The sequence below is a fragment of the Spea bombifrons genome, chromosome 5 (genome assembly GCF_027358695.1).
Source record: "Spea bombifrons isolate aSpeBom1 chromosome 5, aSpeBom1.2.pri, whole genome shotgun sequence".
Classification (NCBI taxonomy): domain Eukaryota; kingdom Metazoa; phylum Chordata; class Amphibia; order Anura; family Pelobatidae; genus Spea; species Spea bombifrons.
In genome coordinates, this window is record NC_071091.1 from 104,966,954 (window position 1) to 104,993,778 (window position 26,825).

General features: G+C 45.1%; 1 protein-coding gene across 1 annotated transcript; it reads left to right on the plus strand.

Moving 5' to 3' along the window:
- The first annotated feature begins 668 nt into the window (after positions 1-668).
- Positions 669-20,406, plus strand: KHDRBS3 (KH RNA binding domain containing, signal transduction associated 3). Its single transcript, XM_053466893.1, has 9 exons — positions 669-834; positions 9,087-9,205; positions 12,494-12,610; positions 13,394-13,540; positions 14,046-14,185; positions 14,945-15,131; positions 16,269-16,351; positions 19,507-19,565; positions 19,751-20,406. Exons 1-9 carry the CDS (start codon positions 750-752, stop codon positions 19,840-19,842), a joined length of 1,029 nt encoding a protein of 342 aa, XP_053322868.1. The 5' UTR covers positions 669-749; the 3' UTR covers positions 19,843-20,406.
- The last annotated feature ends 6,419 nt before the right edge of the window (positions 20,407-26,825 follow it).

Genomic DNA, 26,825 nt, shown 5'->3' on the forward strand with positions numbered 1-26,825 from the left:
GTGTACGCATCAGTCCATGATGTTAGAGTAGGTGTGTTATTTATGGGGGTGCTGAAGAAATACTGTACCCTGGGGCCACAACCCCTAAGCTGCCCCTTGGGCAGAAACACTGGGTAATTATTGTTTAGGTATGGGGAGAATGGTGAGAAGCTGGGGGTTATTATGATTTAGGCTGGAAGGGGTGAGAAGTCGGGTAATTGTGATGGGGAGGGGTGTAGAAGGGCCACAGGGGAAGTGGAGTCTGACCTCAGTGTTATTATATATATCATGTGTGCATCTATAGGGGGCGCTCTGCCTCCCAATAACCCACTCTGGAGAAGCATAATAAACCGGGACACACTGCTAAAATAGTCCGCGGGGCAAACTGCAGCAATCACTCTCCGCCGGCAGGCGGCTCCGTGTCCAGCTCGGCTGTCTCCCTCCGCCTTCAGCCGGACCCCAACCGGACTCAGCACCACGGACAGCGGCCGCGGAGGAACACAGTGAGGTGAACTGACAGCCGCCTCTAGCAATGAGAATCCTCCAGCGTGAACTGACCCGCCCTCTGTGTGAAGATCCGAGTTGCGGCGGTCCACTGAGCGGATGAATCCATCCGCAGGTTAGCACCGCCTGAGGGGGAGTGGCTGGGGGCGGCCGAAAGTTATATAGCGTGTCACGGGGCGGGGAGCTCCAGTCCGTGCGCGGCCCAGGGAGGGGAAGGTTCATTTGGACACTTTTTCGCGGGCTCTGGGAATCTGCGCGTCTCTGGCATGGAGAAGTATTTACCCCAGCTCCTGGCTGAGAAGGACGCCTTGGACCCGTCATTCACTCACGCACTCCGGATGGTGTCTGAAGGTGAGGTGCCTGGTTCTGCCGCTGCCCCCCTGGGACCCTTCACTTACCCTCAGTTGTGAGGGAGGCGTTTACTGGGCGCCAACAGTGACAACCCGGGATCCGTGCCGGAGGTACCCCGACTCCCGCGCCTTATGTCTCCTAAAGGGGTCCCCTGAATGTCCTCGGATACCTGCGTATCGTTATGCTTAGCATTTTTTGTTGGGCGGAGGTGTGGGGGGGCTGTGACTTAATATGTACTTCGCTATGGTATATGACGGCTCTGTCATTCAGTAGGTATCATTGCTCTTGTTACCTCTCCCCCATGTGGTGTCTTCCAGTCACCTTTTAAACAGATTCTGACCTTCTCATGTCGCGAGGATCCCCTGAATATCGTGTATATTGAGTGTGAGGAAGTTTGTCTACCGAGGCTGGTAGAAAAGTGAAACAGCCTCCCAGCAGAGGAGGTAGAGGCTAATACAGTGAGACGGCTTAAACATGCATGTGGTAGACATACGGCTCCTGAATCTAAGACGAGACCAACGGTTTCAGTGTTTATGTTGGGATTAGCAGGTAGGCTAGAGGGGCCGGTCTGCGCTGGATGTGGGTGATGTGTATGTAGAGAAATGGTTGCTTTTGTTTCTTTATGCACTGATCGGTCGCTATAGAGCCGTTACCGTTCCCGTTACCGTATGGCTCCCCTCCCCTTTCCTTTGCGCCTCATCTGCTTCGCAGGTCCCAAAAAGTCATCGCTTTGCGGAACGTTGTTTTGGCTCCTGAGGGCATCCGTTTATTTTTAGTCAATAAACTTGGGATTTGCAAATCAGATGATGAAGTGAAGTCATTGCGCGATGTACTGTCGGTACCTGGCGTCCCCCCCGGCGGTCGGGATTATTTAATGTCTCCTCGGTGTGATGCAGGTAGGACCTCCGGATCGCATCGCCTCCCCAGCTGTCATCAAGTCACATCTTACTCCGCTCCCAAGCTAAGGGGTTAAATCACGGGAGATTGGCACCTGTATAAAGACACGGAGTAAACATACATGTTGGTTGGGTGTCACACGGGGTTGACATACATGTTGGTTGGGTGTCACACGGGGTTGACATACATGTTGGGTTGGGTGTAACACGGGGTTGACATACATGTTGGGTTAGGTGTAACACGGGGTTGACATACATGTTGGTTGGGTTGGGTGTAACATGGGGTTGACATACGTGTTGGTTGGGTTGGGTGTAACATGGGGTTGACATACATGTTGCTGGGGTCACTTTCCGTGTCCTCTACATGCGGGAGGTCTGTGAAGTTTGTGGTGTTGTCTGTGGAGATGAGGCGAGGAGACCTTTGTGGTTTGTAGACGCGTTTCTGCTTTGATTGTCGGAATTGAGGGGATTGTAGCTAAAAATCATGTCGAAAGTCTTGAAAAATGTTTTTATTTTCCCTCCCCATCTATTGAAGGAGATATTGTCTGTTTTTCTCCCTTCACCGGCTCTTGTTTTGGGGTTGTTTTGTGTTTTTGGGGTATTTGCTAGGAATCCAGTTTAATGATTCTTTAGAGTTGCTGATGTTGTGTGGATTGCGGTTAACCCCGTGTGTTCCGGGATGTACAGCGACGTCTGAAATCTGTTTTAATTTTTTTTGTGCATTTTAACCATGAGGACAAAGCATTATTATATCTTTATTAAGCTGTATTTTTTTTAAATAAAAATCTAAATAAAAAATCCTATAATCATTAAGTAAAAAAAATGTATTTATATTAATTTTTAAGCCTTAAAAACAAGTTTTATTGGCAGATGTTCAGCACTCAGTATTAAGGGGCAGAGCTGAGGGCATCTGGGTTATTTACCCCCCCCCGTACGGGAGCAGGTGTAATTTAAAAGCCCCCCCTCTTGTGAGCAGTATGTGACTGGTTAGTGAGTTCTGCCCCCCGTCGGGCGATGCCGCAGACTCCTTATCACTTGCGAATCTTGTCCCGTATATTGTATACCTTTTTACCCGTAGCATTGGCAGGAATGCCCACACATCTTGGCTCGGTTTCTGGCCCCCCCGGCTCTTACAGATGTGCTGCGTTTGGATATTTCCCGGGACATGCAAGCTCTTTAGTGAAGACGGCAGCAAAGCAAACGCTGTATAGGTTTCTATATAAATCGATACTATAAATCTTTTTGGGGGGTCCCATCAAGGGGGGTCCCCATCTGTTGGCACTATCCTTTAGAAGGAAGAATTCTGGTAAAAGTGGGGCAGGCTACAGCAGCATTCCAGCGGTTGCTATGGCAACTACTCCTTTTTCCTTACCACTAATGCGTGCGGCACCCGCAAATGGCTTTTAAATCTGCATAATTTATAATCCGGCGCTGCCTCGCTGTCCTAATGAGCGTTTAAAAGCCAAACCACGAGGGTCTCCCGAATGCGAAGCCTCCGAAGCCGCTTCCCTGCGTTCCTCGGCTGCCTCTGCCTGCGTTTCTCGCTTGTGATGGATTTCAAAACATTATCTTTTAACGAGACGTGGAACAGAAAACAAAGGCTCGGCGCTGACCCTTCGCACGCTGTCTCTACTCCGTGTGGCCCAAATCTGCTGGGGGGGCCCAGGGGGGCTTCACGTGCTCAGAGATAAATACACACTCCTGCAGCGCTGCCACAGATTGCCACGGACTCTGATACCCCGTTCTCTGCATCTATTCCATACGAGGGGTGATAAAGATGGGCATTTCCTAATACCTTGTGTGTTGAGCCTTTTTTTGGCAGTATTGGGTCATCTGGCTCTGATCTTCCATCATTCTAGATTTATCTGTATTCATGGATATAATGCTGCTGCTTTAATGACTAACAGCCTATGGCTAATAAATCGCTCTAGAAAAGTCAATGTACATCAAGTGTGTATATAGAGATTTATATATAATTTATATATTTTTTATATATAAAATCATAGGAGACCCGCATGACTGTAGGAGTGGATTTGGTGTACGTACAATGTGTCCCGTTACTTGCAATAAGTCTGTCTTCATTGGCATCCAGCGGGGTAAATGCGGAAGGCCACCTAAAAAATCTCAAGGCGTGTGGGGGAGGAGGAGCAAGATGTGCCATTTACTTTTTGGGACTTCTAGATAAACTACAAGACACTTGGCATGTAAATGGCCTTTTGGATGCTGCTTATGGACACGATGCATGTCTGTTAATGTATAGATGAAGTTTCTTTTACCCCCCCCCGATATACCTGAATGGCTTGTTATGCATTTTCAGTATTTGCTTAGTAAAGGGTTGGCTGGCTCTCCTCGTGTTGATTTTCTCAGTCTTTTGGGGGATTCCTTAGCATTTCGTATAATTCCCTGCTGGAGCGATGGCTTTATTGCCGTCAGACACGGTAGCCCCAAAATCCAACAGTGGGCCAGATTGTTGCCCGGGCAACCATCCTAGGAGCTCATGTGACTCACCTCTATGGCCACTATGTGGGGGCGACTGGCCATGTACAGACTGCCGGCGGTGTCTGGAATGCTCTGACTTTCAGAATCAGATTCTCAGTCTTGTTCCTTTTATCAGAACAATCTGTCCTGCGAATTCCAGTTCAGGAGAGGCTCGGTCGTTGTCTTCCAGCTTCTAAGTCTCTCTTCAGCGGGGAGGGGGGGATGTTGGTTTCTTTTCTTGGATCCGATTTATAAGTGGAGGTGCGAACCGGTGCATTGCTGAATGTGCCCTGCGCCAAGTACCCTTTAACCCTTTAACCCTCAGCCTTTTAGGACTCTGGGAGCTGAGAGCCAAGTTGGCAGGCGCTTGCTTAAAACTGCTTGCCGGCTCTGCGTCCCTGTTACCGATCCCTGCCAGCCTCACCCAACGCATCGTCTGCGCATGTAGTCATCCGGCACTGTACGGAGGGGCACAGCTTGTTACTGCCCCCTACTGTGTGAATGGAGTATTAGATCAGGTTTAGTAGATCGGACACAAGCCTTCGGCTACTCTGGAGACTTCTGAGCTGCTTTCTTCCTTAATTAAGATGCATCTTAGATGAGCCCTTTTTTTGTATGTGTGAATAAAAGTCCTGTTGCAGGCTGCAGATGGTTGGTTTCGTCGTGTAGTAAAACATTTCTAGCCCTCGTTCAAGCCGCTCTAATTGACTGCAGGGCTCTTTAAAAAAAAAAAACAAAAAAAAACAAAGCATTGGATCGGCGTCCCGGCTCTCGACTCCCCGGTGTTCGGCGGCAAACCAAAAAGTGCAATAAAAATAGGGGGAAAAACAGCTTTCGAGAAAATCAGGCATATGCTGGCCGGTTGGCATACAGGCCAAATGTCTGTCTCCTTTCCCTCCCTCTGTCAAGCAGCGTAGACCCTCAACTATTTAGAAGACGTGGAGTTTATCAAACGGTTACAGGACATGCTGGGTGCCCCCCCCCCCAATCTATATGCGATATTTATGTATGGAGTAGCACGTATTGCATGTAAAATGAGGCCTGCTCATGGACCTTCTCTCAGGTCGTTTAAAATGATCGTTGGTCATAGGATGAGGCGCTCCTGTGCTTCACTGACTAACAGGGTAGTCTAGACATGGTCAGCAGCTTCAGCTGTTTGACTACAGCTGTTACCACACCTTATTCTTAATGAGCAGACCCCGAAACCCTTTTAATAGCCATACCATGAAGATTCTGACTCGCCAAACGCCTCTACTACTGCTCTTCATGCAAACATTGACTTATTTGATAGTCACCTGCATTCAAGCAGGGATAGGAATGCAGTTTAATCTGGTTTCGGTAAAGCAGTTCTTTACTAGAATCAAATTTGGATGAAAAATAACCCTGAAGAGACCTCAGTAGTCTCAAAAGCTAACAATCTATTACACTCGGCTAATAAAGGCATCATTGTTAAGTTCTGTATGTGTTCCAAACATCTCGTTGCCTCCGGAGAGCTCAAACTCTATACTTATCCCGGTTTCTGCAGCCGATTAATTATCGCACCCTTGTGTGCCTGGCGTGGGGCGGAAAACATGCAGACTAACCGGCCTCCGCTTTCACGTCTGTTCTCCTTCCAAGGATGGCTTCCAAGGAGTAACGGCCTTGATCTTTAACATGCGCCACCCAGAAAGAGAGCCCCTGGAATATAAACAGAACTCAGTATGAACATGCGCGTAACTCGCTTACTTCTCCTAATCCGAGGTCTCGTTAGTGACCCTCCAGCGCCATATAATTGCATTTTTTTTTGTTTCTGTGCACCTTAAGGACTCTGCAATTATTCTTCAAATGACGCGTAACCTTCCAATCTAATGAAATAATGAATTGATATTCTTAACTCAGTCATTAAAGAGCAGCTTTCTCCCCAAAAAACAATCCACTTATATTTAATGTCTTTTGGTGAGATGCTGCGGGTTCTCAGACCTTTCGTGACTCGTATATTATGTTTTATTAATATCGTTTATTATGTTATCTTGTGGTCTGGCTCTCTCCCGGCATATAAAAGGAGGGATGGGGGCTTTGACGTGACGTTGCAGGAATCCAGTAGGCTCAAAAGTAAATCTATGAATCCTGTGTTTAGGAAATAATTTTAGAGTATTTGGGGTTGAATGTGCCGGAAGTGTGAAGAATGCATTGGGCTGAAGCTCTGAGTATACAGGATAGATGGCTGAGTCTTCCCTGGCCCCCAGCTTGTGTAATTCATGGCGTTTCACCCCTTTCCTTCATCGTTCAGCTCGCGTGCGTTTCATCGGCAACAGCCACTTGCATTTATTTCAGCGGGGACCTCACCGCGCACGTGCAGGGAGCAAACTTAGAGGAGCTACAACGTAGCCTGCCGACCGAGAGCCTCCGCCGACCAATGGGAAGCTTAAAAAATGACCGAACCGGGTTAGACGAGGAGTGAAGCTGCTCTGGTTTACGTGGTATAGAAAGGAGACGGGTTAAGTGTTAATCCTCATGCAGCGCAGCACTTGAGTGGAGTTTAGAGCGGTAAACGTATTGATCAAGACTCAAGTGGACGTGCGTTGAGTTCCGGGGAGTTTCAGCTCACACCTCGCCCCCCCCGTTACAAGGGATTCCTGGTAAAGTGACATCTCATCGCTTCCGTCTCATCGCTTCCATCTCAGCCTCGGGTTTCCCTGACTGTCCTAAAGAGTTTATAGGCCTAGATTGAGGATCCTCGTTGCTCCTGGACGGCGTTGGACTCCGGCTCGGTTTGAGTTGCTGTCTGGGTCGGAGGTTCTGTTTGGGTCCCTGAAGAGCAGAATTAGCGTTTCATCTCTCAACCCTAACATTAGGAAAGGAGGCATGTCTGGGAATGGACTTTCCCCATGCTAAAGGTCTTTGAAAACGTTTCCATTATCCACTAATGGCTTCCTGTATGAGACGGACGCCCTGCCTGAAGAATATATATATATACATACACATACATGAACGCCGAGAGCGGTATAGAGATTATCCCGGAAGAGAAGCACCTGTGAGTGCAGCTTGGACTCTGGGGTTAGTGTCGGTCAGGTTCACGGTGTGCGGGGAGTTTAGTCTCTGCCTGGGCCGGTCAGCTCATCATATGATGCCCTGGAACCTGCATTCTGCACATCATTTCCTCACCCCTAACTTAGAAATGCTGCGGGTGAAGGGGGGGGGGATATGACACCAGCCGTGGGCCGGTACGGCGCCAATAAACTTGCGCATGTGAGTTTTTGCCAATGTGTTGGACCCGGTGCCCGTAGCGGCCCTAACATTTTACAGGTTTTATATAAAAATGCTTGTCGTGAAGACGTCTGAAGACCCCGGCATCCCCCATAACCTCCGTACATAGCAAGTCCTTATCCAGAAACTTTACCCTAACCCTGCATTGACGCCAATTAGAGGTCAGAGTCTAAAATACCTTCAGCGGAGCTTCATCGTCTCGGTTGGGTAGTGGAAGGTGTGGTGGGTTCGGGCTTTAGTAGGGTCATGGATTAAAGGGAACTTTCCACAAAAATCCGGCTATTGGATTGATTTAATGCACCATCTATGGACTCGGCGGAAACTCCATGAGTTTTTTCCAGATGTCCGCGAGCCCAACCCCCGGCGCCCCGCAGCTGCCGTTCATAGATCCCGTATATAAATATCTCGGCACAGATTGGGGCCGGTACAGAAACAAAGGGGAACATCTGTATTCTGAGCTTTTAATCCCGGCCTTTATTGGGAACAACTAATCGTACTTTTCACTTACAATAAAGCCCGACGCCTACGAGGTCTCATAGCGGCACGGAGCGTAATCCGCGGATTAGTCCTGCCGTCCCATCAGCCCCCGAAAATCGGAGAATCTGAAGGCCGTTCTCCTCCGGAAGAAGTAATTATATGATATTCTAATGATATATTCTACCTGTGTGAATAGTATGGAAGGCGGATAAAATATATGGGCGGCAGCTTTATCCACGGGTCGGAATCCCTGTGCAAATAACGGCGCGTTCTAGAATGAAAGCACTGATTCCGTTTAGTGTTAAACCCCCGAGAAGTCCGCGTTTTGCTAGAAAAGGCTTAAAATGCGCGTCTTTTTCCCCTTTTCTCTTTATTAAAACGTCTGCGTTTGTAAGAAAGATGAACTGGTTTTCGGTAGCTGATGATGATGATGATCGTAGTTTGAACCCCGCAGCACAATTTGCGTAAGCGATGTGGCTTGAAAGTAGGTTGGCGCGGCGCGTGGGGTTTACCGGGATGATGTAACGAAGCCCTTAAAGGGACGATAATGCCCCTGAGACGCCCTATATGTAGAAGAATGCTTATTAACCCCTTAAGGGCAATGGGTTGTCCTTAAACCCATAAACAATGCATTGTGAGCCTGTACATGTACGAGCTTTGTCATGAAGGGGTTAAATTAAGCTTGTGCCTCTTGATGCAGAATGCTGCAAAATATTCCATGATCTGAAATGTCTTCCCTGATTGGCTGCTTACGCGGTCAATAGCCAGACAAACTGTAATACATGCGCACAGGTGTGTAAACGGCACTGGCTGAAGGAGTTAAATGGCGTGCAACAGGAGTTTGTCTCCAGTAGACAGTCCCTCTTAAACATGGACACATGGTAGGTATGCCACTGAATATACACATTCAATATGGTGCAGCTGCTTTAATGGAGCCCTTGCGCTCTTTATGGCTGCTATCCGTCTGTTTAAGACCCTCTCCCGCCCAGAGATGTGACCCCCAGGCATGTGTAGGACGAGAGGGGGTCAAGACCCTCAAATCCTGCCAGCCCTGGCCGTGTGTGTGGGGGAGGGGGCACTACTTTAAACAAGACTTTCCTCCGATTCGTGGAAAACTGGCTTAGCGTTAAATGTGTTGTTTTTTTCTAATTTCAGAGATCGAGAAAGTCCAGAAAGGAGAAGAAAGTACTGAAGACCAGTACATCGACGTGGTGATAAATAAGAACATGAAACTTGCGCAGAAGGTCTTAATTCCCATTAAACAGTTCCCCAAGGTAGGTGGTTCCTACGATCTATAAATCCATCGGAGTAGATCGCAGGTGGTCCGTGGCACGTTGGGACACCTCCGGAGTTATGTGCTCCTAGGGGCCCTTGATTCACATTTAGATGCCTGTCTGTATGACTTTATACAAGGGGTAGCCAGCTATAGGCCCTGTCCTTTCAGGAACAATGGTTTAAATTTACTGATGAGTGGAACAGCCCCCCAGCAGAAGTGGTAAAGAGTATATTTTATATATTAATGGCTTGAGTCTAAAACTAAATGCCATGTCCCTGCCATACACGTTGGTAGAACACTTAGTGTTTCAATAACATGAAATGGATCAGAAATCCAGTGCAGACGGGGTTAATGTAAATGACTATTGTAGCTGGAATTTTAATGGAATCCCTTCATAGGCACACAGAGGCCCTTTATAACTCCCATCACTCCTTTATCACTCCCATCACTCCTGTGTTCCAATGGCACGTTGTGTTGGCTGATCCCAGTTTAAGTTTGATGGTTAGAAACCCTTTTGTAATGATGTTACAGCCAGAAATGTCCTTGTGTTCCATCGCAAACAGCTCAGTGACCCCAAACTTTTGAAGGGTAATTTATCTATTCCCTGCACAATATGCCGGCTTAAGCGCGCGTAGGTCAGTCGTCAGATGCATAAACTTAGTTCTTGTTCTGTAGCTTCCTGAAAGCCAGGCAGCAATTCCCCCTTGGTTTATGGTATAGCTGGGGGGGGGGGGCAAGAATCACTTTTTATAACGTCACAACCGGACGTTCTGGAGCTTCATAAAGAAAAATAGCACTTAAGAAATAATAAACAAAAGCACGATCTCTGGATAACTGGTTAAATAATGCTGCTGCAGTCCTCCAAAATACTACCAAAAGGAAATGTATCTAACTTAAAACTTTTATTAATCCCTAATATTAGAACTAGAGCCGTGCTAATGCCTGAATGTTCTAGGTTCCCGGCTAGATTCCATTAGGATGGTCGGGTTCTCTAGGAGGAAGTACCTCTAGCTATTGTTCCGTTGACTCCGTGCCAAGTTCGTTCTCAGGATCTCACCTGGTAAAGGGCTCGTCCTTCTAAGCAGCGCGTAGCTCTCGCTCCCGTTTACATCCTCTACAAAGCAAAGCCCGACGTGCATTTCATTAACCGATCGTTGGCTTCGTCGGGACATTCAAGAAAAATCAAAGCCCCGCTCTTGCGTTCAATCAGTCCCACGCTTTCCGCTCAGACTAACCGGCTCGTCTTCTGTGACATTACTGAACCTCGTGGAGCTCGTCGTTCTCTGCGGCGTGGTCGTTGAGGGGTAACAAGCGCCCCTTCCTGGCTGGGGCCGTATATCCTTTTTATGCGTAGTTTCTACCGCGCTCTACGGCCACCTTCAGTGGAGAGAATGTACTTTAACGCTTGTTGACTCTGAAGGGTCCAAGTTCCGCTCTTTGTTTTGGGGTAGTTTAGCCTAAATTGGCTCATTCCCAATCTGTATGCGTGTCGAGCGCCTCCCTGCGTAGGTCGGCACTGAATGGACCTTGTAAACATGCGCATAGTCGGCCCCCTTAATGGAGAGAATAACGGAACAAACATGGAAAGCTTTCAAACGCTATAAATGTTTCACCAGAACATCGCCGCGCTGTTTTTGTTTAAGCGCCTGAATTATTTACCAATTACCGGATGTTCATTTTTGAAATGGTTCACCTGAGAGTCCTTCCGTATCGTGTGTTTTCTGTTGCCGGCGTGACATGTTTCTATAAGTCCATTTTTTTCCTTCTGAAGTTTCTGGTTAGCAATAACATTTTTTACTTTGAGGGTGGTAGATAAGTGGAACCGCCTCCGAGCAGAAGTGGTAGAGGCTAATACAGCAAGGGTATTAAACACGTATGGGATAGACATACGGCTCCTGAATCTAAGAGACCAACGACTGATTAAGGTTTAAATCTTTACAGCGGTATTAGCCCCCACGCCTAGACGGGGGGGCCGGGCGAGTCTGGTCTGCTGGCAGATTTTCCCTTATCTGGGCTCCGAGCTCTATGTACTGACTCCGAGTAGCCACCAGCCAGTCGTACGCCTCGCGTGGGGGGTCTAGTGTAGGGGCGTCCAACCTGCAGCCCTCCAGCTGCTGCAGGACTACATCTCCCATGCTCCTCAGCCCACCCCTGAGCATTATAGGAGATGTAGTCCTGCAGCAGCTGGAGGGCTGCAGGTTGGACACCCCTGGTCTAGGGGATGGCTTTGCTGGTGTTTGGGGATACTGGGGGAGTTTACTGGTTTATTTAACTATTTGATGGTAACGCTTGACTTCAGCCTTACGGGTTTATTGGGGAATATTTTGTTGTGGTTTAGAATAGAATATTTCCTCTTGAATTAAATTTATCCCGGATGAATTATGATGGCGGTCCCAGGATACGATTATTACGCTGAGAGTTGGGTTGAATATTTCTATGCATTTATGAGCCTGTGATGTATGGGCTTTCCAAGGGATGCGCATAAAATCGGGGACAGTGATTAAAACGTTTGGGCTCAGATAACATCTGGCTGTTTTGAGAACCCCGACTCCTTATACTGCCTGTGGGCAAACAATAGAATGGCTCAGCCTTAATCACTCAGCTTTACACTGACTAATGAAAGCCTACAGAGGAAAGGACTTTATTAGCATTGCCATAAAGTGTTACCTCAGTGTGGTGGAGCAGGGAAAGGATACACAAAATATCACATGACCACAATGGCCGCCTCCAGGCCTGCAGATAAAAGGTATTTTATTGGAACAAAACGAGAACCAGGTGTTTGTCAATGCCATCCGACAATGCTGTGTACAGTGCTGGGGAGGGAGGGGCTGTTGTGTACGGTGCCGGGGAGGGAGGGGCTGTTGTGTACGGTGCCGGGGAGGGAGGGGCTGTTGTGTATGGTGCCGGGGTGGGAGGGGCTGTTCATGGGCCTGCCCCTTTAGGTTAATGTTCTGTGACGCAGACGCTGTAACGTACTTGCTGGGTAGACATCTGAGTGCACTTCACGGTGCTGTACAGATGGAACGGAATCTTCTTCCCCCTGACCTGTCCGGCTATGAAACCGGCCATCCTCGCACTGAAACCATACACGGCCTGCTCTGTCACAACAGAATTCTATTTAAATCCATGTAACGGTTGGAATCTCTGTCATGATGTAGTCTCTTGCTGGAGAGCGTTCATATCACTTTTTTTTTTAACGTGCTCGATTCTGAAATGCTCTTCATTCAGCCGTCTCCGGTACCTGAGCGATGGCGACAGACAATGTTGCTTTGTGTTTCCCCTGCAGTTCAATTTCGTCGGCAAACTCCTGGGTCCGCGCGGCAATTCCCTGAAACGCTTGCAGGAAGACACGTTAACGAAGATGTCTATTCTGGGAAAAGGATCCATGCGAGATAAAGCCAAGGTAGGCAGCCCTGCGGCCGCGTAACAGACAAACTCGCTCGCTCCGGCAGCGAACACGGCGCGGTCTTCGGGATTCATTACCTTGCGGTTAACAGCCAATCAGCGTCTCGGGAAATCGCTTACCGCTCCGGATGACAAGGTGTAGACGTATAGCGTGTAACGTGTACACAAGCCCCGCAGCGATATCAAACATAAACGCGCCAAACAAGCATAATATCCCAAAAAATAAGTAAATCTATTCGTCTGAATAGCGTGTATTATATAAAATTAGGCTCTAAACCCAACCTACGCTGGGGGGGGGATGGGCAAGAAATGTTTTATAGTCCTTAAGGGTAATTTATTCATTGTTAAAGTGTTGAAGTTGTCCTTTGGCCTGTGACTGCTTCAGACCTGACTTATAGAGCGCCTATCCCTTGACTTTTTATTTTTCAATATATTTTTTATTTTTGTTTCCCAGCAGCTCCTTCTGCTAAAATAATCCCCCTCCCCACCGTAAAAAAAAACTTTGTATAACATCAGGATATGACTTCAGATGTCGGAGTCAGACATCCTTCAGACAGTCATATATATTAGTCCTACAAACTGCCCTTTAAAAGTGAAGAGGGTGTTAAATATCCAGTCTTATGACACCATGGGACAATACTGTCCAGTTTTATTTGCCCCATCTGCCTATACATGATGCTATGGACAGGGCTCTGAAGGCTGTTTCTGGCACATTTCACCAGCAAAAAATACCAAATATTCTGGCATTAGTTTTGTAATTTTTTTTTTCTTTATGCGGCAGGAAGAGGAACTCAGAAAAAGCGGGGAAGCCAAGTACTTCCATTTAAACGACGACCTCCACGTGCTCATCGAGGTGTTCGCCCCGCCGGCGGAAGCCTACGCCAGGATGGGGCATGCCCTGGAAGAAATAAAGAAGTTCCTCATTCCTGTAAGCGTCCCCGGACTGTCTCTTCTGTAATAAGACTACTTTTTTATTTAGATCGCGGATGGTGTTATTAGAACGATGCGACCCTGTTGTTAGGAGGTAATTTTTCCTTGTGCTTCGAGATGTGATCACGCATATCATTAACGCTGATGCCGGGAGGCAGCCTAACATAAGGGATTAGATAAGATTACGATTTAATGAACGCGGGGCATAATGGAGACGCGTGATTATCTGTAGTATATCGCCGTGTTAATATCACTCTCTCGCACACCGATGCCCGTCCTCTTAATCTTTCCGAGGGCGAGTCCTTTAATTGCTCAGGTGATTCTGTTTCCAGGTGACTTCTGCCCTTTTGTAGGCTGTGTGGGAAGCCCTTATATGATTAAAGCTTATATTTACCCCCCATTCCTCTGGGAGGCCGCTCAGCGTTCACTGATGCCATAATCTGCAATTTAATGATTTGGGCCTGTGTGTAGAAAGCACCATTCTCAGGATCTTTGTCTTCTAGGATTACAACGATGAGATCCGGCAGGCCCAGCTGCAGGAGCTCACCTACCTGAACGGCGGCTCCGAGAACGCAGAGGTCCCGGTGGTCCGGGGGAAGCCCCCTCTCCGCGCGCGAGGAGCGCCCGTGCCCGCGTTGGCCAGGTAATGGATTGGCCGGCATGGCGGCGCGTACAACGGATCGTTATTCTTTTAGGTTCGCCAACTATGCAAGAACTTTTGGGAACAAAGTATAGCCTCAGGAGTCTTTATCTACTAAATGAACACAAGCAATTCTTACTTGTGCCACCTGCTAGTGCTTGGTTTTCAAAGTGGAATTACTACCCTTTTTAACCCTTTAGCGCCAACCTAGCATATATGTTGGGCCGGAATTTTCTGTATTGTGATGTAGGCTAATTGGCTCATCATGAGCTCCCTTGCGGATGCCCTGGGTTTTGAACATCACGAGAGCTGCTAATCTGACAGTAGAAGTCGCAGCTTTAAGGCTCTTATCGGCCCCTGGTTGGCTACCATTGAATCGGCCTATGCTGTAAAAATGACGCTGCAGCCTGATCTGCTGCAACCAGCTGCCTAGCATGTAAAATCCTGATCCCTGCTAACATGCTGGGGATCTGGAACTGGTTTATAAACCGCTTAGATTGATGTGCGGTCACACATGGGCTGCATGAACAATCCACATGTATGTAATTCCAGCTACTATTGGTAAATACACCTGTAGCCCACGTGGGCTTCAGGAGCCATATGCCTATTCTGTGCATGTTTAAATCCCCTCCTGAATTAACCTCTACCACGTCTGCTGGGACGCAGCTGCATTTACAGACCACTCCGTCAGATGTAATGTAAGGAAGCTTTACCTTACTACGCCTTTGTTTATAACGCTAACATTTTCCCCTGGGGTTGCAGAGGTCGTGGCGGGGTACCACCGCCTTCTGCTGGCGTTCCAAGAGGGGCACCCGCGCCCAGAGGCTTAACTCCGGGAAGGGTATCGTCTACACGGGCGCGTGGGCTTGTATCTACAAGAGCGAGAGGAATCCCCCCACCTGCAGGCTACAGACCCCCACCTCCAGCACAGGATACATATGGAGAATACGTGAGTGCTTATAATATCCTTTCTATACAGATGGCAGGGTTCTACATTCAAGATGCTGTGTCCTAATCTTGTGTTTGGAACCTGCATGATGTATATTCCACTTGGACCTTTTATTTCTCCCCAGTAGTTTTTTGCCTGCAGATTTGTTTCAGGTTTTTCTGCTAGTTCATGTATTTGGCAAAGAAATGTATTAGATTTTGGTATCGGGGTGGAAAGAACAAGAGGAAAGATTAAAAAAAGTTAGCGCTCGGCAACAAGTCCGCTTTTTAGCTGCATCTAAAACTTCACAATAAGCCTTTCTGTATGTAACTGCGTTGGACTTTGCATGGCTGACATCGCCCAAATGTTAAAGCCCCCCCTGTTCAAATGTGTGATGTACCCTTCAGAAAGGTTTGTTTTTTTTATGGCCCCGTAGTACCCAATTGTGGCCCTTTTGGTCATACGCTAGGGAACTCGACCAAAATATCCCTCGTTCTGTAGGGAATCTAGAGAAATTGGCGAAATCTTGTAGAGGGGGGGGCATAGAATAAAATGTAGGGACACAATACTGTGATGACCCTTCAGGTAGCAATAAAACCCATAAAATATAGTAAATGCAACAATTTCTGCATTTCTACAAGGCCTTCTGTGATTGCTTTCAATGCTTGTACTTGTTGGGGGCCCCCCGATGCCTTTAGTAGGATTATGTTTAGTGAGTGTGTACGACGGCCCTAAAGTCACAACATCAAACAAATAATGCTGGAAAGGGGGTACAAAAGTTCTCAAAGCCCCAGCAGAACCCCCCTCCCCCATGGGAAAAAACTCCGGTCCTTTGCTATGTTTGAGATCTGAGGTTTCTGCAACTTTTAGTAACTTATTGCGTACCTCATCGACAGACTGCTTTTCTAGATCTGGATCCAAGCAGAAACTCCATTCACTTCGTAGGCCTGGAGCCGCCGTTGCTGTCAGTCATGTGATATTTTGGGTGACTTTCCCGGCTCAATCACCACACTGAGCTGATGCTTTATGGCGACGCCAATGAGGTCGTTCCTCAGTGATAGAATTAATAGAGACGGCTGCTTCGGACATATGTGAAAAGCAGGACTTGTTTCTAAAAAATCTACATTTTTTTTTACCTCTAATGTTTGTTTTTCTTAGGATTACGATGATGGATACAGCACGGCTTACGACGAACAGAGTTACGATTCTTACGACAATAACTACAATTCACAAGGACAGAGGTAAGCGGAGAAAGCTTGATCTGTTCCTGTTATTCCGTTATTCCATCCAGCGCTTCGTTAACCGCCGCTCCCTTAATTATAGAATGACAAATCCTGGCTTCTCTGAATAGCTCTGATCTCTTGGGATATCTCCATGGAGCCGCACTGCGTTCAACGAGGCGCAAACCGCTATAGAAACCAGGACTTTCCTATATATTTGCAATTTAACCCTTAAATACAGGCAAACCCAAACAAGATGTGCTTCCCAGATGGAAGTGACCTATTTAATAGATTGTAAAAGGCCTAGAAATTGGTGTTAAAAGGGTTAAAAATTGGGATTTTCCTGAACGATGGCTGATTAAACAACGTTATGGCGTTACGTGCAATCCTCTCCCCGGCACGTTTAATTCTTCTGTGATCTCTGTTCATTGAGATTTCAAATTGTAGACCTCTGAAGCCTGTCCGCACTCAACATCTCTAACCTCGCCTGGCATGGAGAGGTCGTCTTCTGCTCTCCGGCGTGAAGCGTGAGCTCTGGTGTATTTGGTCCGCTGCCTTGTATAACGGGCTTTGGTTGTGGTGTAGCGCCTGGAGCGGACTACGGCTTCAGGGCGCTTGGCGTATGTCGGAGGTCCCTGAATGCTGGGAACTGTTTCCGTTCCTGAAGGGCCCTGAGGAACCCCCTCGCCTTGTGCGACAGTACAGGGTATCGGTTTTATTTGTACAGCCGTCTAATTGGAAGGTGCAGTAATGGAAATATTACAGGAGGTTTCAGGGCAGAGGTCTAGCCGTGTGATGTCCGTCTGCATGGAGAACGCATCTAAAGCCAAAGGGATGGTGTTCTGGAGTTGAATGTCCCCATCAGCCCTCTTAATACCCCTTTATCTACCATCTAATGTTACTGTCACCTCGACCGGCCATCTGGCACGACAAGCCAATGCTTCGGAGACGGGTCGGGTCCTGCGGTCGTGCAGATATCATCCCGCGGGGGCCGGAGCTGCTCCCTCTCCACCGGTCTGGCCCTGGCTGTCACAGCGTATAACCCGGTATCAGCAGACAGCGGTTCCGAAACATCTTGCCCCTTCCCAACGAGTATCTGGAATATCTTTTCATCTCTACGCAGATAATGAGATTGCACATATGAGGGAAGTATGCAGAGGTTCCGCTATTTCCAGAAAGCTGTAACTTCAGTTTTTCTTGCATTGCTTTGGATTTTTTTCCTTGATCGCGATCCGGTAGTGAAATAGCTGCTCGGCTCGGGAAGCGATGCACGGATCTCTGCCGCTTGCTGCCAGCCCGGCCTGTCCAAAGCAGTTACCTCCGTTACCACTCCCGGGACACGCCGTGACGGTTCAAACCGGCAGAGGACGACGAGATGAGCAACTCCGGGCCGGACGGTGTAGCTGCCAACTGCTCTCTGCAGATGTGATTCTTCCCATTCATCTCATGTCACGGAGACTTTAAATCTGCGATGGTGCTGAGCGCGGGGTTTATAAAGGAACTCATCCGTATCCTGTGGGATTTACGCTCCTGGATACACAAAGCATTCTTTTTAATTTGTCTGTTTTCTTATGAAATAAGAATGAAAATATGAGATATAGGAACATGGAATCTGCCGGCAGGTCGCCCCGTTTATTTGTCTCCTCCGTTTCGTCTCCCTGCTGTAAAGACTCAAACCTTAATCAGTCGTTGGTCTCGTCTTAGATTTAGGAGCCGTATGTCTATCCCATGCATGTTTAATACCCTCACTGCATTGCCCTCTACCCCCTCTGCTGGGAGGCTGTTCCACTTCTCTACCTCTCAGTAAAGTAAAACTTCCTTCCATTCCACCTAAGCCTCCAACCATTTAGTTTTAGATCATAGCTTCTCCTTTAAAATAAACGCCCCTCCTGTATGTTAAATCCCTTTATGTATTTCAATGTTTATCCCGTCCTCTCTCTCCCCTCGGAGCCGGACATAAAGCGATGGTTTATTCTTTCCAGAAATGAGTTCTTAACCCAAAGCGTGCGCCGAAAACTTCAAATTCCGTGGAACTCGACATCAAGCCTGCTCTCTACACGTTTGTGGGCTTCTGTTTTGTGAGATGCTAATAAAACATGTCTGTCGCAAACGATGGCTCTCGAGGCGTCCGGCGCCACCCGTATGGCCGTGCATCAGAAAGCAGAAGCTTGGGAGCTCGCGATCCATCTCCTCCCGGTTACACAAGATTTAAACCGCTTCATAAAACACGGCGGAAATGAGGCTCGTCGGGGGTGCGGTACATCACTCGGATTTCACCGATTTTTGTCTATTAAAATATGAAATGGATCAGAAATCCAGCGCAGATGGGGTTAATGCTGCAAATGACTATTGTAGCTGGAAACGGCTGATTTTTAATGGAATCTCTTCATAGGCATACAGAGGCCCTTTATCACTCCAATCACTCCTGTGTTCCAATGGCCCTTTATCACTCCCATCACTCCTGTGTTCCAATGGCCCTTTATCACTCCCATCACTCCTGTGTTCCAATGGCCCTTTATCACCCCACCCCGTGTAATCTGTCGGGGTCTGATCCTCCATAACACTTGCGCGGTGCGTTGCCGGGGAGTCACGTTGATTTTTCTGTGGTTTAGGATGTCTTTTTATAACGTAACATTACTTATTTTGAATCCAGTGTTGCAGTTTGGCGCATGTAACCCTGACAGGTCTTCCATCTGACTCCATCTTATTTTTGTAACATTATGACATCATTCACAATTTTGGGTGAAAATGACGGGTTTTTTTTTGTGCGTTTACTCTATAGTATCAACAGTTCTGTACTGGTCTGGAATTATAATAAAATAGGACCATAAATGTCTGTCTGGGATGGGTTTCTTTGGAAATCCTGGTTTTAATATTCTTAGAACTGTCTTGTTTTTTGTAACATTTTGGACTTTTTCATCTGTTAGCTGATTTTCACTTGTATTCGTTGCTGCTTTTTATTTTCCCTAAGTGATTTAATGATATCTGAACATCTCAGTTGAGACTCTTCTTACTGCCATATGACAGCTGAAATCACTGCTTGAGAACAGGTGACTTCAGGGGGTATCTTTACCCCTTACGGTTTTCCCCAGCTGAGGTGTTGGGTGATTTAAGCATTTCCAGCGTGTCTTGCAGAAACGATGTACTTTTGACTGTTCTGTCTTCTGTTCATTCAGCGCAGCAGACTATTATGACTACGGGCACGGACTCGGGGAAGAATCCTACGACTCCTACGGTAAGTGTGCGTTGGGCGAAAGATATGCATGTCCAACATCAACCCCCATGATTAAAGTTTCAAAGGTGCTTAACTATACAGTATAATCTGGAGATAAAATTGACTTTTTTATATTTATATTCTGTTTTTTCTTTTCTTCTATTCTTAAAACATTTAATTTAATTTTATATAACATACTCTTGTAGGACAAGAAGACTGGGCTAATTCAAGACACAAGGCTGCACCCGCACGATCCACGAAAGGAAACTACAGAGACCCGCCGTATGCAAGATACTGATTGTACAGTGTGACCTTGTGAATTATCCATTCTACTCCAGCCCTCTATACTGTTCAAAGTAATTTTTTTTTTTGGTTTTTTTAACGAACACTTAATAATAAGTGCTAACTCCATAAACGGATGGACTGAACCTAAAAAAAAATATTTTTTTTTCCTTTGGAAAACCGAAAGACAAAACAAAGAAAACAAACAAAAAAAACAAAACAAATGTAAATTGTAATTTCTAGTCTGTTTTTTATTTTTATTTTATTTTTTGGAAAATAGGTGGGTTCAAAAGGACAAATTTAACTTTTTGATTTAACTAGCGTTAAAGTTAGATTGACTAAACATGTTAACCCATTATTTTAACATAAGCGTAACCTTTTTTTATTTTAAAGGTTTGGGAGAAACTTCGTTTTCCGCTGTATTTTAGCAATTTGCTACTTTTTTTTCTCTCGTAAAACTGCATAAAGGAAAACTACAATTGCAAATGTGGTATCTTTTTTTTGTAAGTCTTGAAAATGTACTGTAGTGTTGAGCAAAGTTTAATGTTGCTTAATACTAAATAAACTTTTTGAAAGAAAACCCAGTGTGTGTGAAACCGTAATTTTTATGCATTTTTATTAAAAGCAAAACTAAATAGTAGTAAACAGGGTAAATATTTAGAACGCTGACCTATTCATAAAAGGTTTACAATAAATATTCAGTCTTTATTTTTTTAAAAAACTGGTATAAACCTAAATATACGTTTATTGGCTCGCTACAGAATAAATGTTGAATAAAGTATTCAAACGCTATGTATTTATGCCACTTAAAAAAAAAAAAAAAAAATGCCGAAAAATAATGATTTTTTTAAAAAAAATTGCTTTTAAATTAGAATTTTTTTTGAGATTTCTGGAAATAAAAAAAAAAAAAAATGTGACTAGTTTAATTTTGTCGAGCATTTTCTCACTAGTGCAACTTTGGGATTTTAAACGAATTTTGGTTCCTTAATGAGCACTTCGTACCGCGGTGGGAGCAGTTAGAACAAAGCTTTTAAAGACTTGACTAATTGAGGTCGCTTTCATCCGTGGCAGAGGATGTCTAACCCTTAAAACGATCTTCATTTGCAAAGGTAAATTAAATAAAGTTTTAATATTTCCTTAATTTTATCTTAACGCAACTAATAAAAGAAAAAGAAAAAAAGCAGGTGAAACACAAACTAGAAAGTTTTTGGTTCTTGAACTGAAAGCCTTTAAATTCCCATTTTAAACATTTATTTTTAACATTTAAAAACATTTATATTAAAATCATGTAAAATCTCATAACATTAAGTACTCAACAGAACGTAACGTAAAAAATTAACTTTCTGCTTTATTTTCTAATTAAAATGTATCTGTTTTTTTCTTTTGCAATACTGTTTTCAGGTTATTTAAATTGAACCTCTTATTTTTTTTGCCAGGAAGCGGAGAACGAGCACTGAAGAACGGCCGACCTGGTTATTATGAATCTTGGGTAAGTGTAGCGTGTGTATAATATATTAAGAAAGTATAATTTAATGTATGATACCGAATGCTTACATTTAGAGAAGCATTTACAGTAACTTTCGCTTCTCTGATAGAAGCTAAAGCTGTTTTTCTTCTCCCGCGGGGGTTCTTTAAGGCAACGTGCATCTTAGACCTCACTTTCTGTTGCCCATAGACTGGCAGTAGACGGTTGTCACATGCGCGCTGATACTTGTCAGTCAGCCGATATGGATCTTCTCTGGTAGCTCCTGCAGTGGGGTCTCTGGCTCATAAGTGGTAGATGGGATTACAATCCTTGATTTCTTTGGGGTGTTTGCCACGCATTGGGTGGGTGGATGTTTGCCACGCATTGGGTGGGTGGATGTTTGCCACGCATTGGGTGGGTGGTAGTTTGCCACGCATTGGGTGGGTGGTAGTTTGCCACGCATTGGGTGGGTGGTAGTTTGCCACGCATTGGGTGGGTGGTAGTTTGCCACGCATTGGGTGGGTGGTAGTTTGCCACGCATTGGGTGGGTGGGTGGCTGGCTGTTTGCCAGGGATGCACTGATATATCGGTAGTCGAAATATAAAGCAGGAACCCAGTGAAGTCACCTGAATGCACGTCGCATGACCCTGCGCCTTTCCTCCTTCCCCTGTGCGAGACGAGAGAAGTTGTTCGCACAGAGGGAAGCGGCAGGGGCCCCCTGTGGAAGTCTGCGAGAGCTCTGTAGTTCAGCAAGCATGCGTGAATGAATGGGCGAATGTTTGTGAATGGGCGAATGTGAATGAATGTGTAAGTTTGCGGGGGTTAGCATAGCAAAGGGAGGCTGTAATATCACGCCTATCATGCCCAGGTTCTAGCATTTTTAAAAGGTGTGGGGGGAATTTTCAGTTGAGACCAAGTGAATGCTACATTTTCAGTTCCGGTCCGGAATTCTCATTTTGGTGCATCCCTAGTGTTTGCCATACATTCATAGTGTGCATATTTATATATAATATAGAGCATGATAAAATGCATTTTTAATGTATTCATCTATAGGTTTGCCAGTAATTGTGAAGCTGTAATTTATCTCGTGTGACTGGCTAAATATTATTTTTTTTGTCCTCACAAAAGCTCCGCGGGGGGTTCAGCCGTACATATGTTTACTTCCATGCTTTAGTGATGCAGAAAGGCTTTGAGGCTGTTTTATTCGGCTGGTTGCGGCAGATCGCTTCCAGACTCCGGTGAGAATAATGCGGCTGATCATCAGGAAAAGCAATAAACGGCGTAATTATAACATTACGGAGACTCGCCGCATTAAGCGGGTGGAGGGAGATTCAGGATGATGAGAGTTGCAGTCCATGTAAAGCAATAACTATCTGATTCTGTATTTAATATATTTCTACCCGCTAGCCTTCCCTTTTGCTGCTGACATCTGTTGTGTACATGTTACATACGGCCCTCTATATGCCGACGATCTCAATTCTAGAAAAATATTTTTCTTTCTATTCTACCGCGAATATTTTTAGATCTTGTTAAACCCGCGTGTAGAAGGGATCTGACGTTAATAGGATTTCTGTTGCGTTCTCAATTCCATTATATAGCAATAATACTCAAATGGTATATTTTTTTGTGTGTTCTCAATCACGTCACACCAGCACCTTTTTTTTCTTCTGTAATACCAAATATGTGATGCCCTTGTTATACCCCTGCTGTACAGAATATAGTAACTATATATATTCCTAATATATATTTATTTCATTATATATATATAATTCTTTTATTTCTAATATATAATCTTTTTTTATTTCTAATATATATAATTTTTTTATTTATTTCTAGTATATATAATCTTTATTTTTTTTTTTTTATGTATATATCAGTGTTCTCTCAAGTAATCGATGCGATCGCTTCCCACTCCTCGCACTTGGTTGATTTGTTTGCTTTGAACGCATGAAAATGTGTTTTTTGCTTTGGAATAGCTTTTTTTTTTTTTTTTCTTAATTTTGTTTACTTTTGATGTTGCTTGAAAGCAGCCTCGTGCTACGCGTCTTCCTTGAACTCGGATGAAAAGTGCGCATATATTAACACGCGTGGCATTACCTCTGTGGATGTCGTGCCTTAACTTTTGTTTCATATTGCGATTGGGGTTTGTCATTAAAATGTTTAGCCGAAGATTAAGGGCCTAATGATGAAAACAGAACCGTTAACGCTACCTGTTATCTGTATAATAAATTAACCCCTTAATGACAAAGCCCGTACATGTACGGGCTCAAAATGCATTGTTTTCAATGGGTTTAGGGACCGCCCATTGTCCTTAAGGGGTTAATAAATGCCGTGCACTTTACAGCTGGGCTACGAGATGAAAGGCTGTTAAAACTTTTATAGTCATAAATGAGGCGTTCAAACAGTCCAGTTTTTGGGGTATTTTTCATATATATATATATTTAACCTGCCCAATGTTTAAAGGGGCTGTTCCACCTGGGGTGCCTCATAAAACGTCACCCTGTTACCGCCATATCAAGAAGTGAAAGGAAACCGGTTTTATTTTTCGCCTCAATGCTCCGGTCATTTACACTGCATTGAAAGGTTTATCGAGATACTAGAGCTGCTTAGCAACAGAGCCCTGTCATTCTTCCAAAGCCCCTCTGAGTATTACATCACAGCGCTCTGACATCATACAACCGCTCCCAGCCCCTTTCAACCGCTGTGACTTCGGCAATTGGCATTGCAGAAAACGGTACTTTTTGACATGGATACGGGGGCAGAAGATCATAAATTGTTTACAGGAAAAACTGTCAATGTTTTTCTTGCTGTGCTGCTCTGCGTAAGCTTAGTAGGATCTCCCTACAGATTCGGCCCCCGTCTTATCGCCCCTTTCCCCTGCTGTAAAGACTCTAAACTCGTCTTAGATTCAAGAGCCGTATGCCTATCCCCCCTGTATTACCCCCTACCACCTCTGCTGGGAGACTTTTCCACTTGTGTACTGACGCAGTGAATTCCCTCTCCTGCTCTTTTTTTTTTACGTGAGAAACACAACTTGTAATTTTTTTTTTCTCCAAACATAATGGAAATCTTTAATAGAAAGGAGATCGGTTACCCGGACAGACGGGGACTTTAAGGAGAGAATATTTAGGGTCATAGAAGATGAAACGGGTTTGATAAAGGAAACAAACTGATTAAGGAACATTGGTAAGAACGGGCTTATTTTATGATTTAATACGCCGACTTTAGACTCCTGGCCCTTTTAATGGATTTCGGTGCCAAGTGTGGCTTAATGTCTCCACTTGGTGAACCATCGGAGGAATGTTATAAATATGCGTTTGCTTTAAATTATACATATTTCCAAAATGTTTAGTTTTTTTTTTATTTTTACATATTACGTGGTCTGGGTTGGAGAGAGCCGGCCGTAGACCCGGGTTATACCGAGACGTTCCTGAACCCCCCCCCGTATCAGAAAATATCAGTATTTTTGTGATATTTCCCATGGAGCCTGCGGCGTTCCTGCTGTTGCACCCCCGTTATACAGCTTGCAGGGTTCCTGATTGCCAGCAGTACGCACAACAATAATTAAGGAATGGTTTCCGCATTTAAAACTATGGAGACTATCAAAGGAATCCTGATCTGCATGTAATGCGGGTCCAGCTCATCTTTCTTTTTTTTTTTCTTACATTTTTTATTTTTGGTCCTTCATAATAGTGAAGGAGCTACAATCACAAACCCATATTTAGCGAATAACCCACCCTTTTTTTCCACTTGGAATAATGGAGTTCGGGGCTCATATTCTCATTTTCAAGCATTTATTGTGGTTCCATTTAATCTCTAAACTAAATCTGTTTATAGACAGCAGATTCATTGGATTGTTAGATTAATGTCTTGACCCCTGGGGGGGGGGCGTGCACTAGTGTCTATACTTTATATAGTAGGCTAATTAGAGTGTAAGCATCTCCTCACTCTGTTTCTGTGTTTCCAAATTATGTGCTGCTCGTGTCCTGTTCACCCATTGTACAGCACTACAGCATATGATTGTGCTATCAAATCATCATGAATCCAGCACCCTATACTCGCAGGAAAGCCCAGGGTGCCGGATTCACAATGGCAGAAGATAGGCAGTGGCGTAGCTGGTCTCCAAGCGGTGAGAGGGCAGTAGTGTGAGTGTTAGCGTGTGTTGCTCAAGTCAGTGTGCCCATAGTGTGTAATTTATTTTTATGTATAGTGTTAGAGTGCGTGTGTGTGTGTAGGAGTGTTTGTAACAACATAGCACTAACATGAGTGTGCCAGTGTATGGTGTTAGCATGTGTGTGCGCATGAGCGTAGAATGTTAGTGCGTGTGTTACTGTATGGTGTTAGTGTGTAAATGAATGTTAGTGTATGGCAAGGCTCAACAAACCCTAGCCCAGGAAGTTACAGAAGAGCCAGCTTTTTTTTCATCCCCAATCATGTTTCTAACTTATTCGGCTGCTTCCCAGATCCAAACCAAATTTGTTGCCCCCCTGCGTTACAGAGGATACCACTCCGTCGTATTATGTGTAATGAACCTACCCCCGGGCCTACTCCAAGCCTTTGATTTTGTTTTATAGAACGCCATCATATTCTGTAGCGCTGTACAATGAGTAAACAATTTGACTTACAGAAACAAGAGGCGGAGGAGGGCCTGGCTGCTCTTAGGGATGGAGCAAAAGGAAGTTGGTAGAGAGAAAGTGAATGCGTCCGATAGGCGGGCCTTGGGCTTTTTTGAAGGACGGAAGGCATGGGGGGGGGCAGCCCTGGAGAAATCTTGAAGCTTTCACAAGTAGGAATCAGAGGAGAGGAGTAACGGAGAGAGAGCGGCCGGAGTGTGTCCGGAGACGAGCGAGGAGATGTAAGTAAGGGGAGCCGCTGTGAGGTGAGCCCGGCTCGTCTGATCATCTCCTGCCTTCTGTAAGGGGCATTATTTTTCCCTCGTAGTCAGCTGTGCTCGGCGAAGCCTTGGGAAATCCGGATAAATAGGGCATCTTTAACGCATGCAAATGGTCCAACACCCTGTTTTATTTGTTTTTCACTTTTTTTTTTCCAGGGCTTCTCATGCTACGCAGACCGCTTGGAGCTAAACCGTACAGACGTGCCTAGAAAGCAGTTATTGCTTCGACAGAACTCATTTTTTTTCTATTGCAAATTTACCGCATTGTGAAGATGTTTTACAGATGACCTAAATGTTTAATAAAGTATAATTTTACAAATGGTGGCCTGATTTTCTTTTTTCTCCCCTTTTTTTTCCTATGTATTGGGATCACTTATTTCAATGTATTTCAGTGGATTTCATTTTTTTCTTAACCCTAAATCTGGCAGTTTTCAAAAGAAAATTAAAAAAAAAAAAAAATGCATGAAATAGTAAAACGGCCCTGGATAGCAGAGCTGAATAATTATTTAGCATTTAAAATGTATTTGAAATTACAACACAAGTTATGGCTACTTATTGATTGCCAAGTGAATATCTTAAAAATGTAAAAAAAAAATACATATATCAAAGTCTATTATAAAAGGGTCGATTTACAGAAATG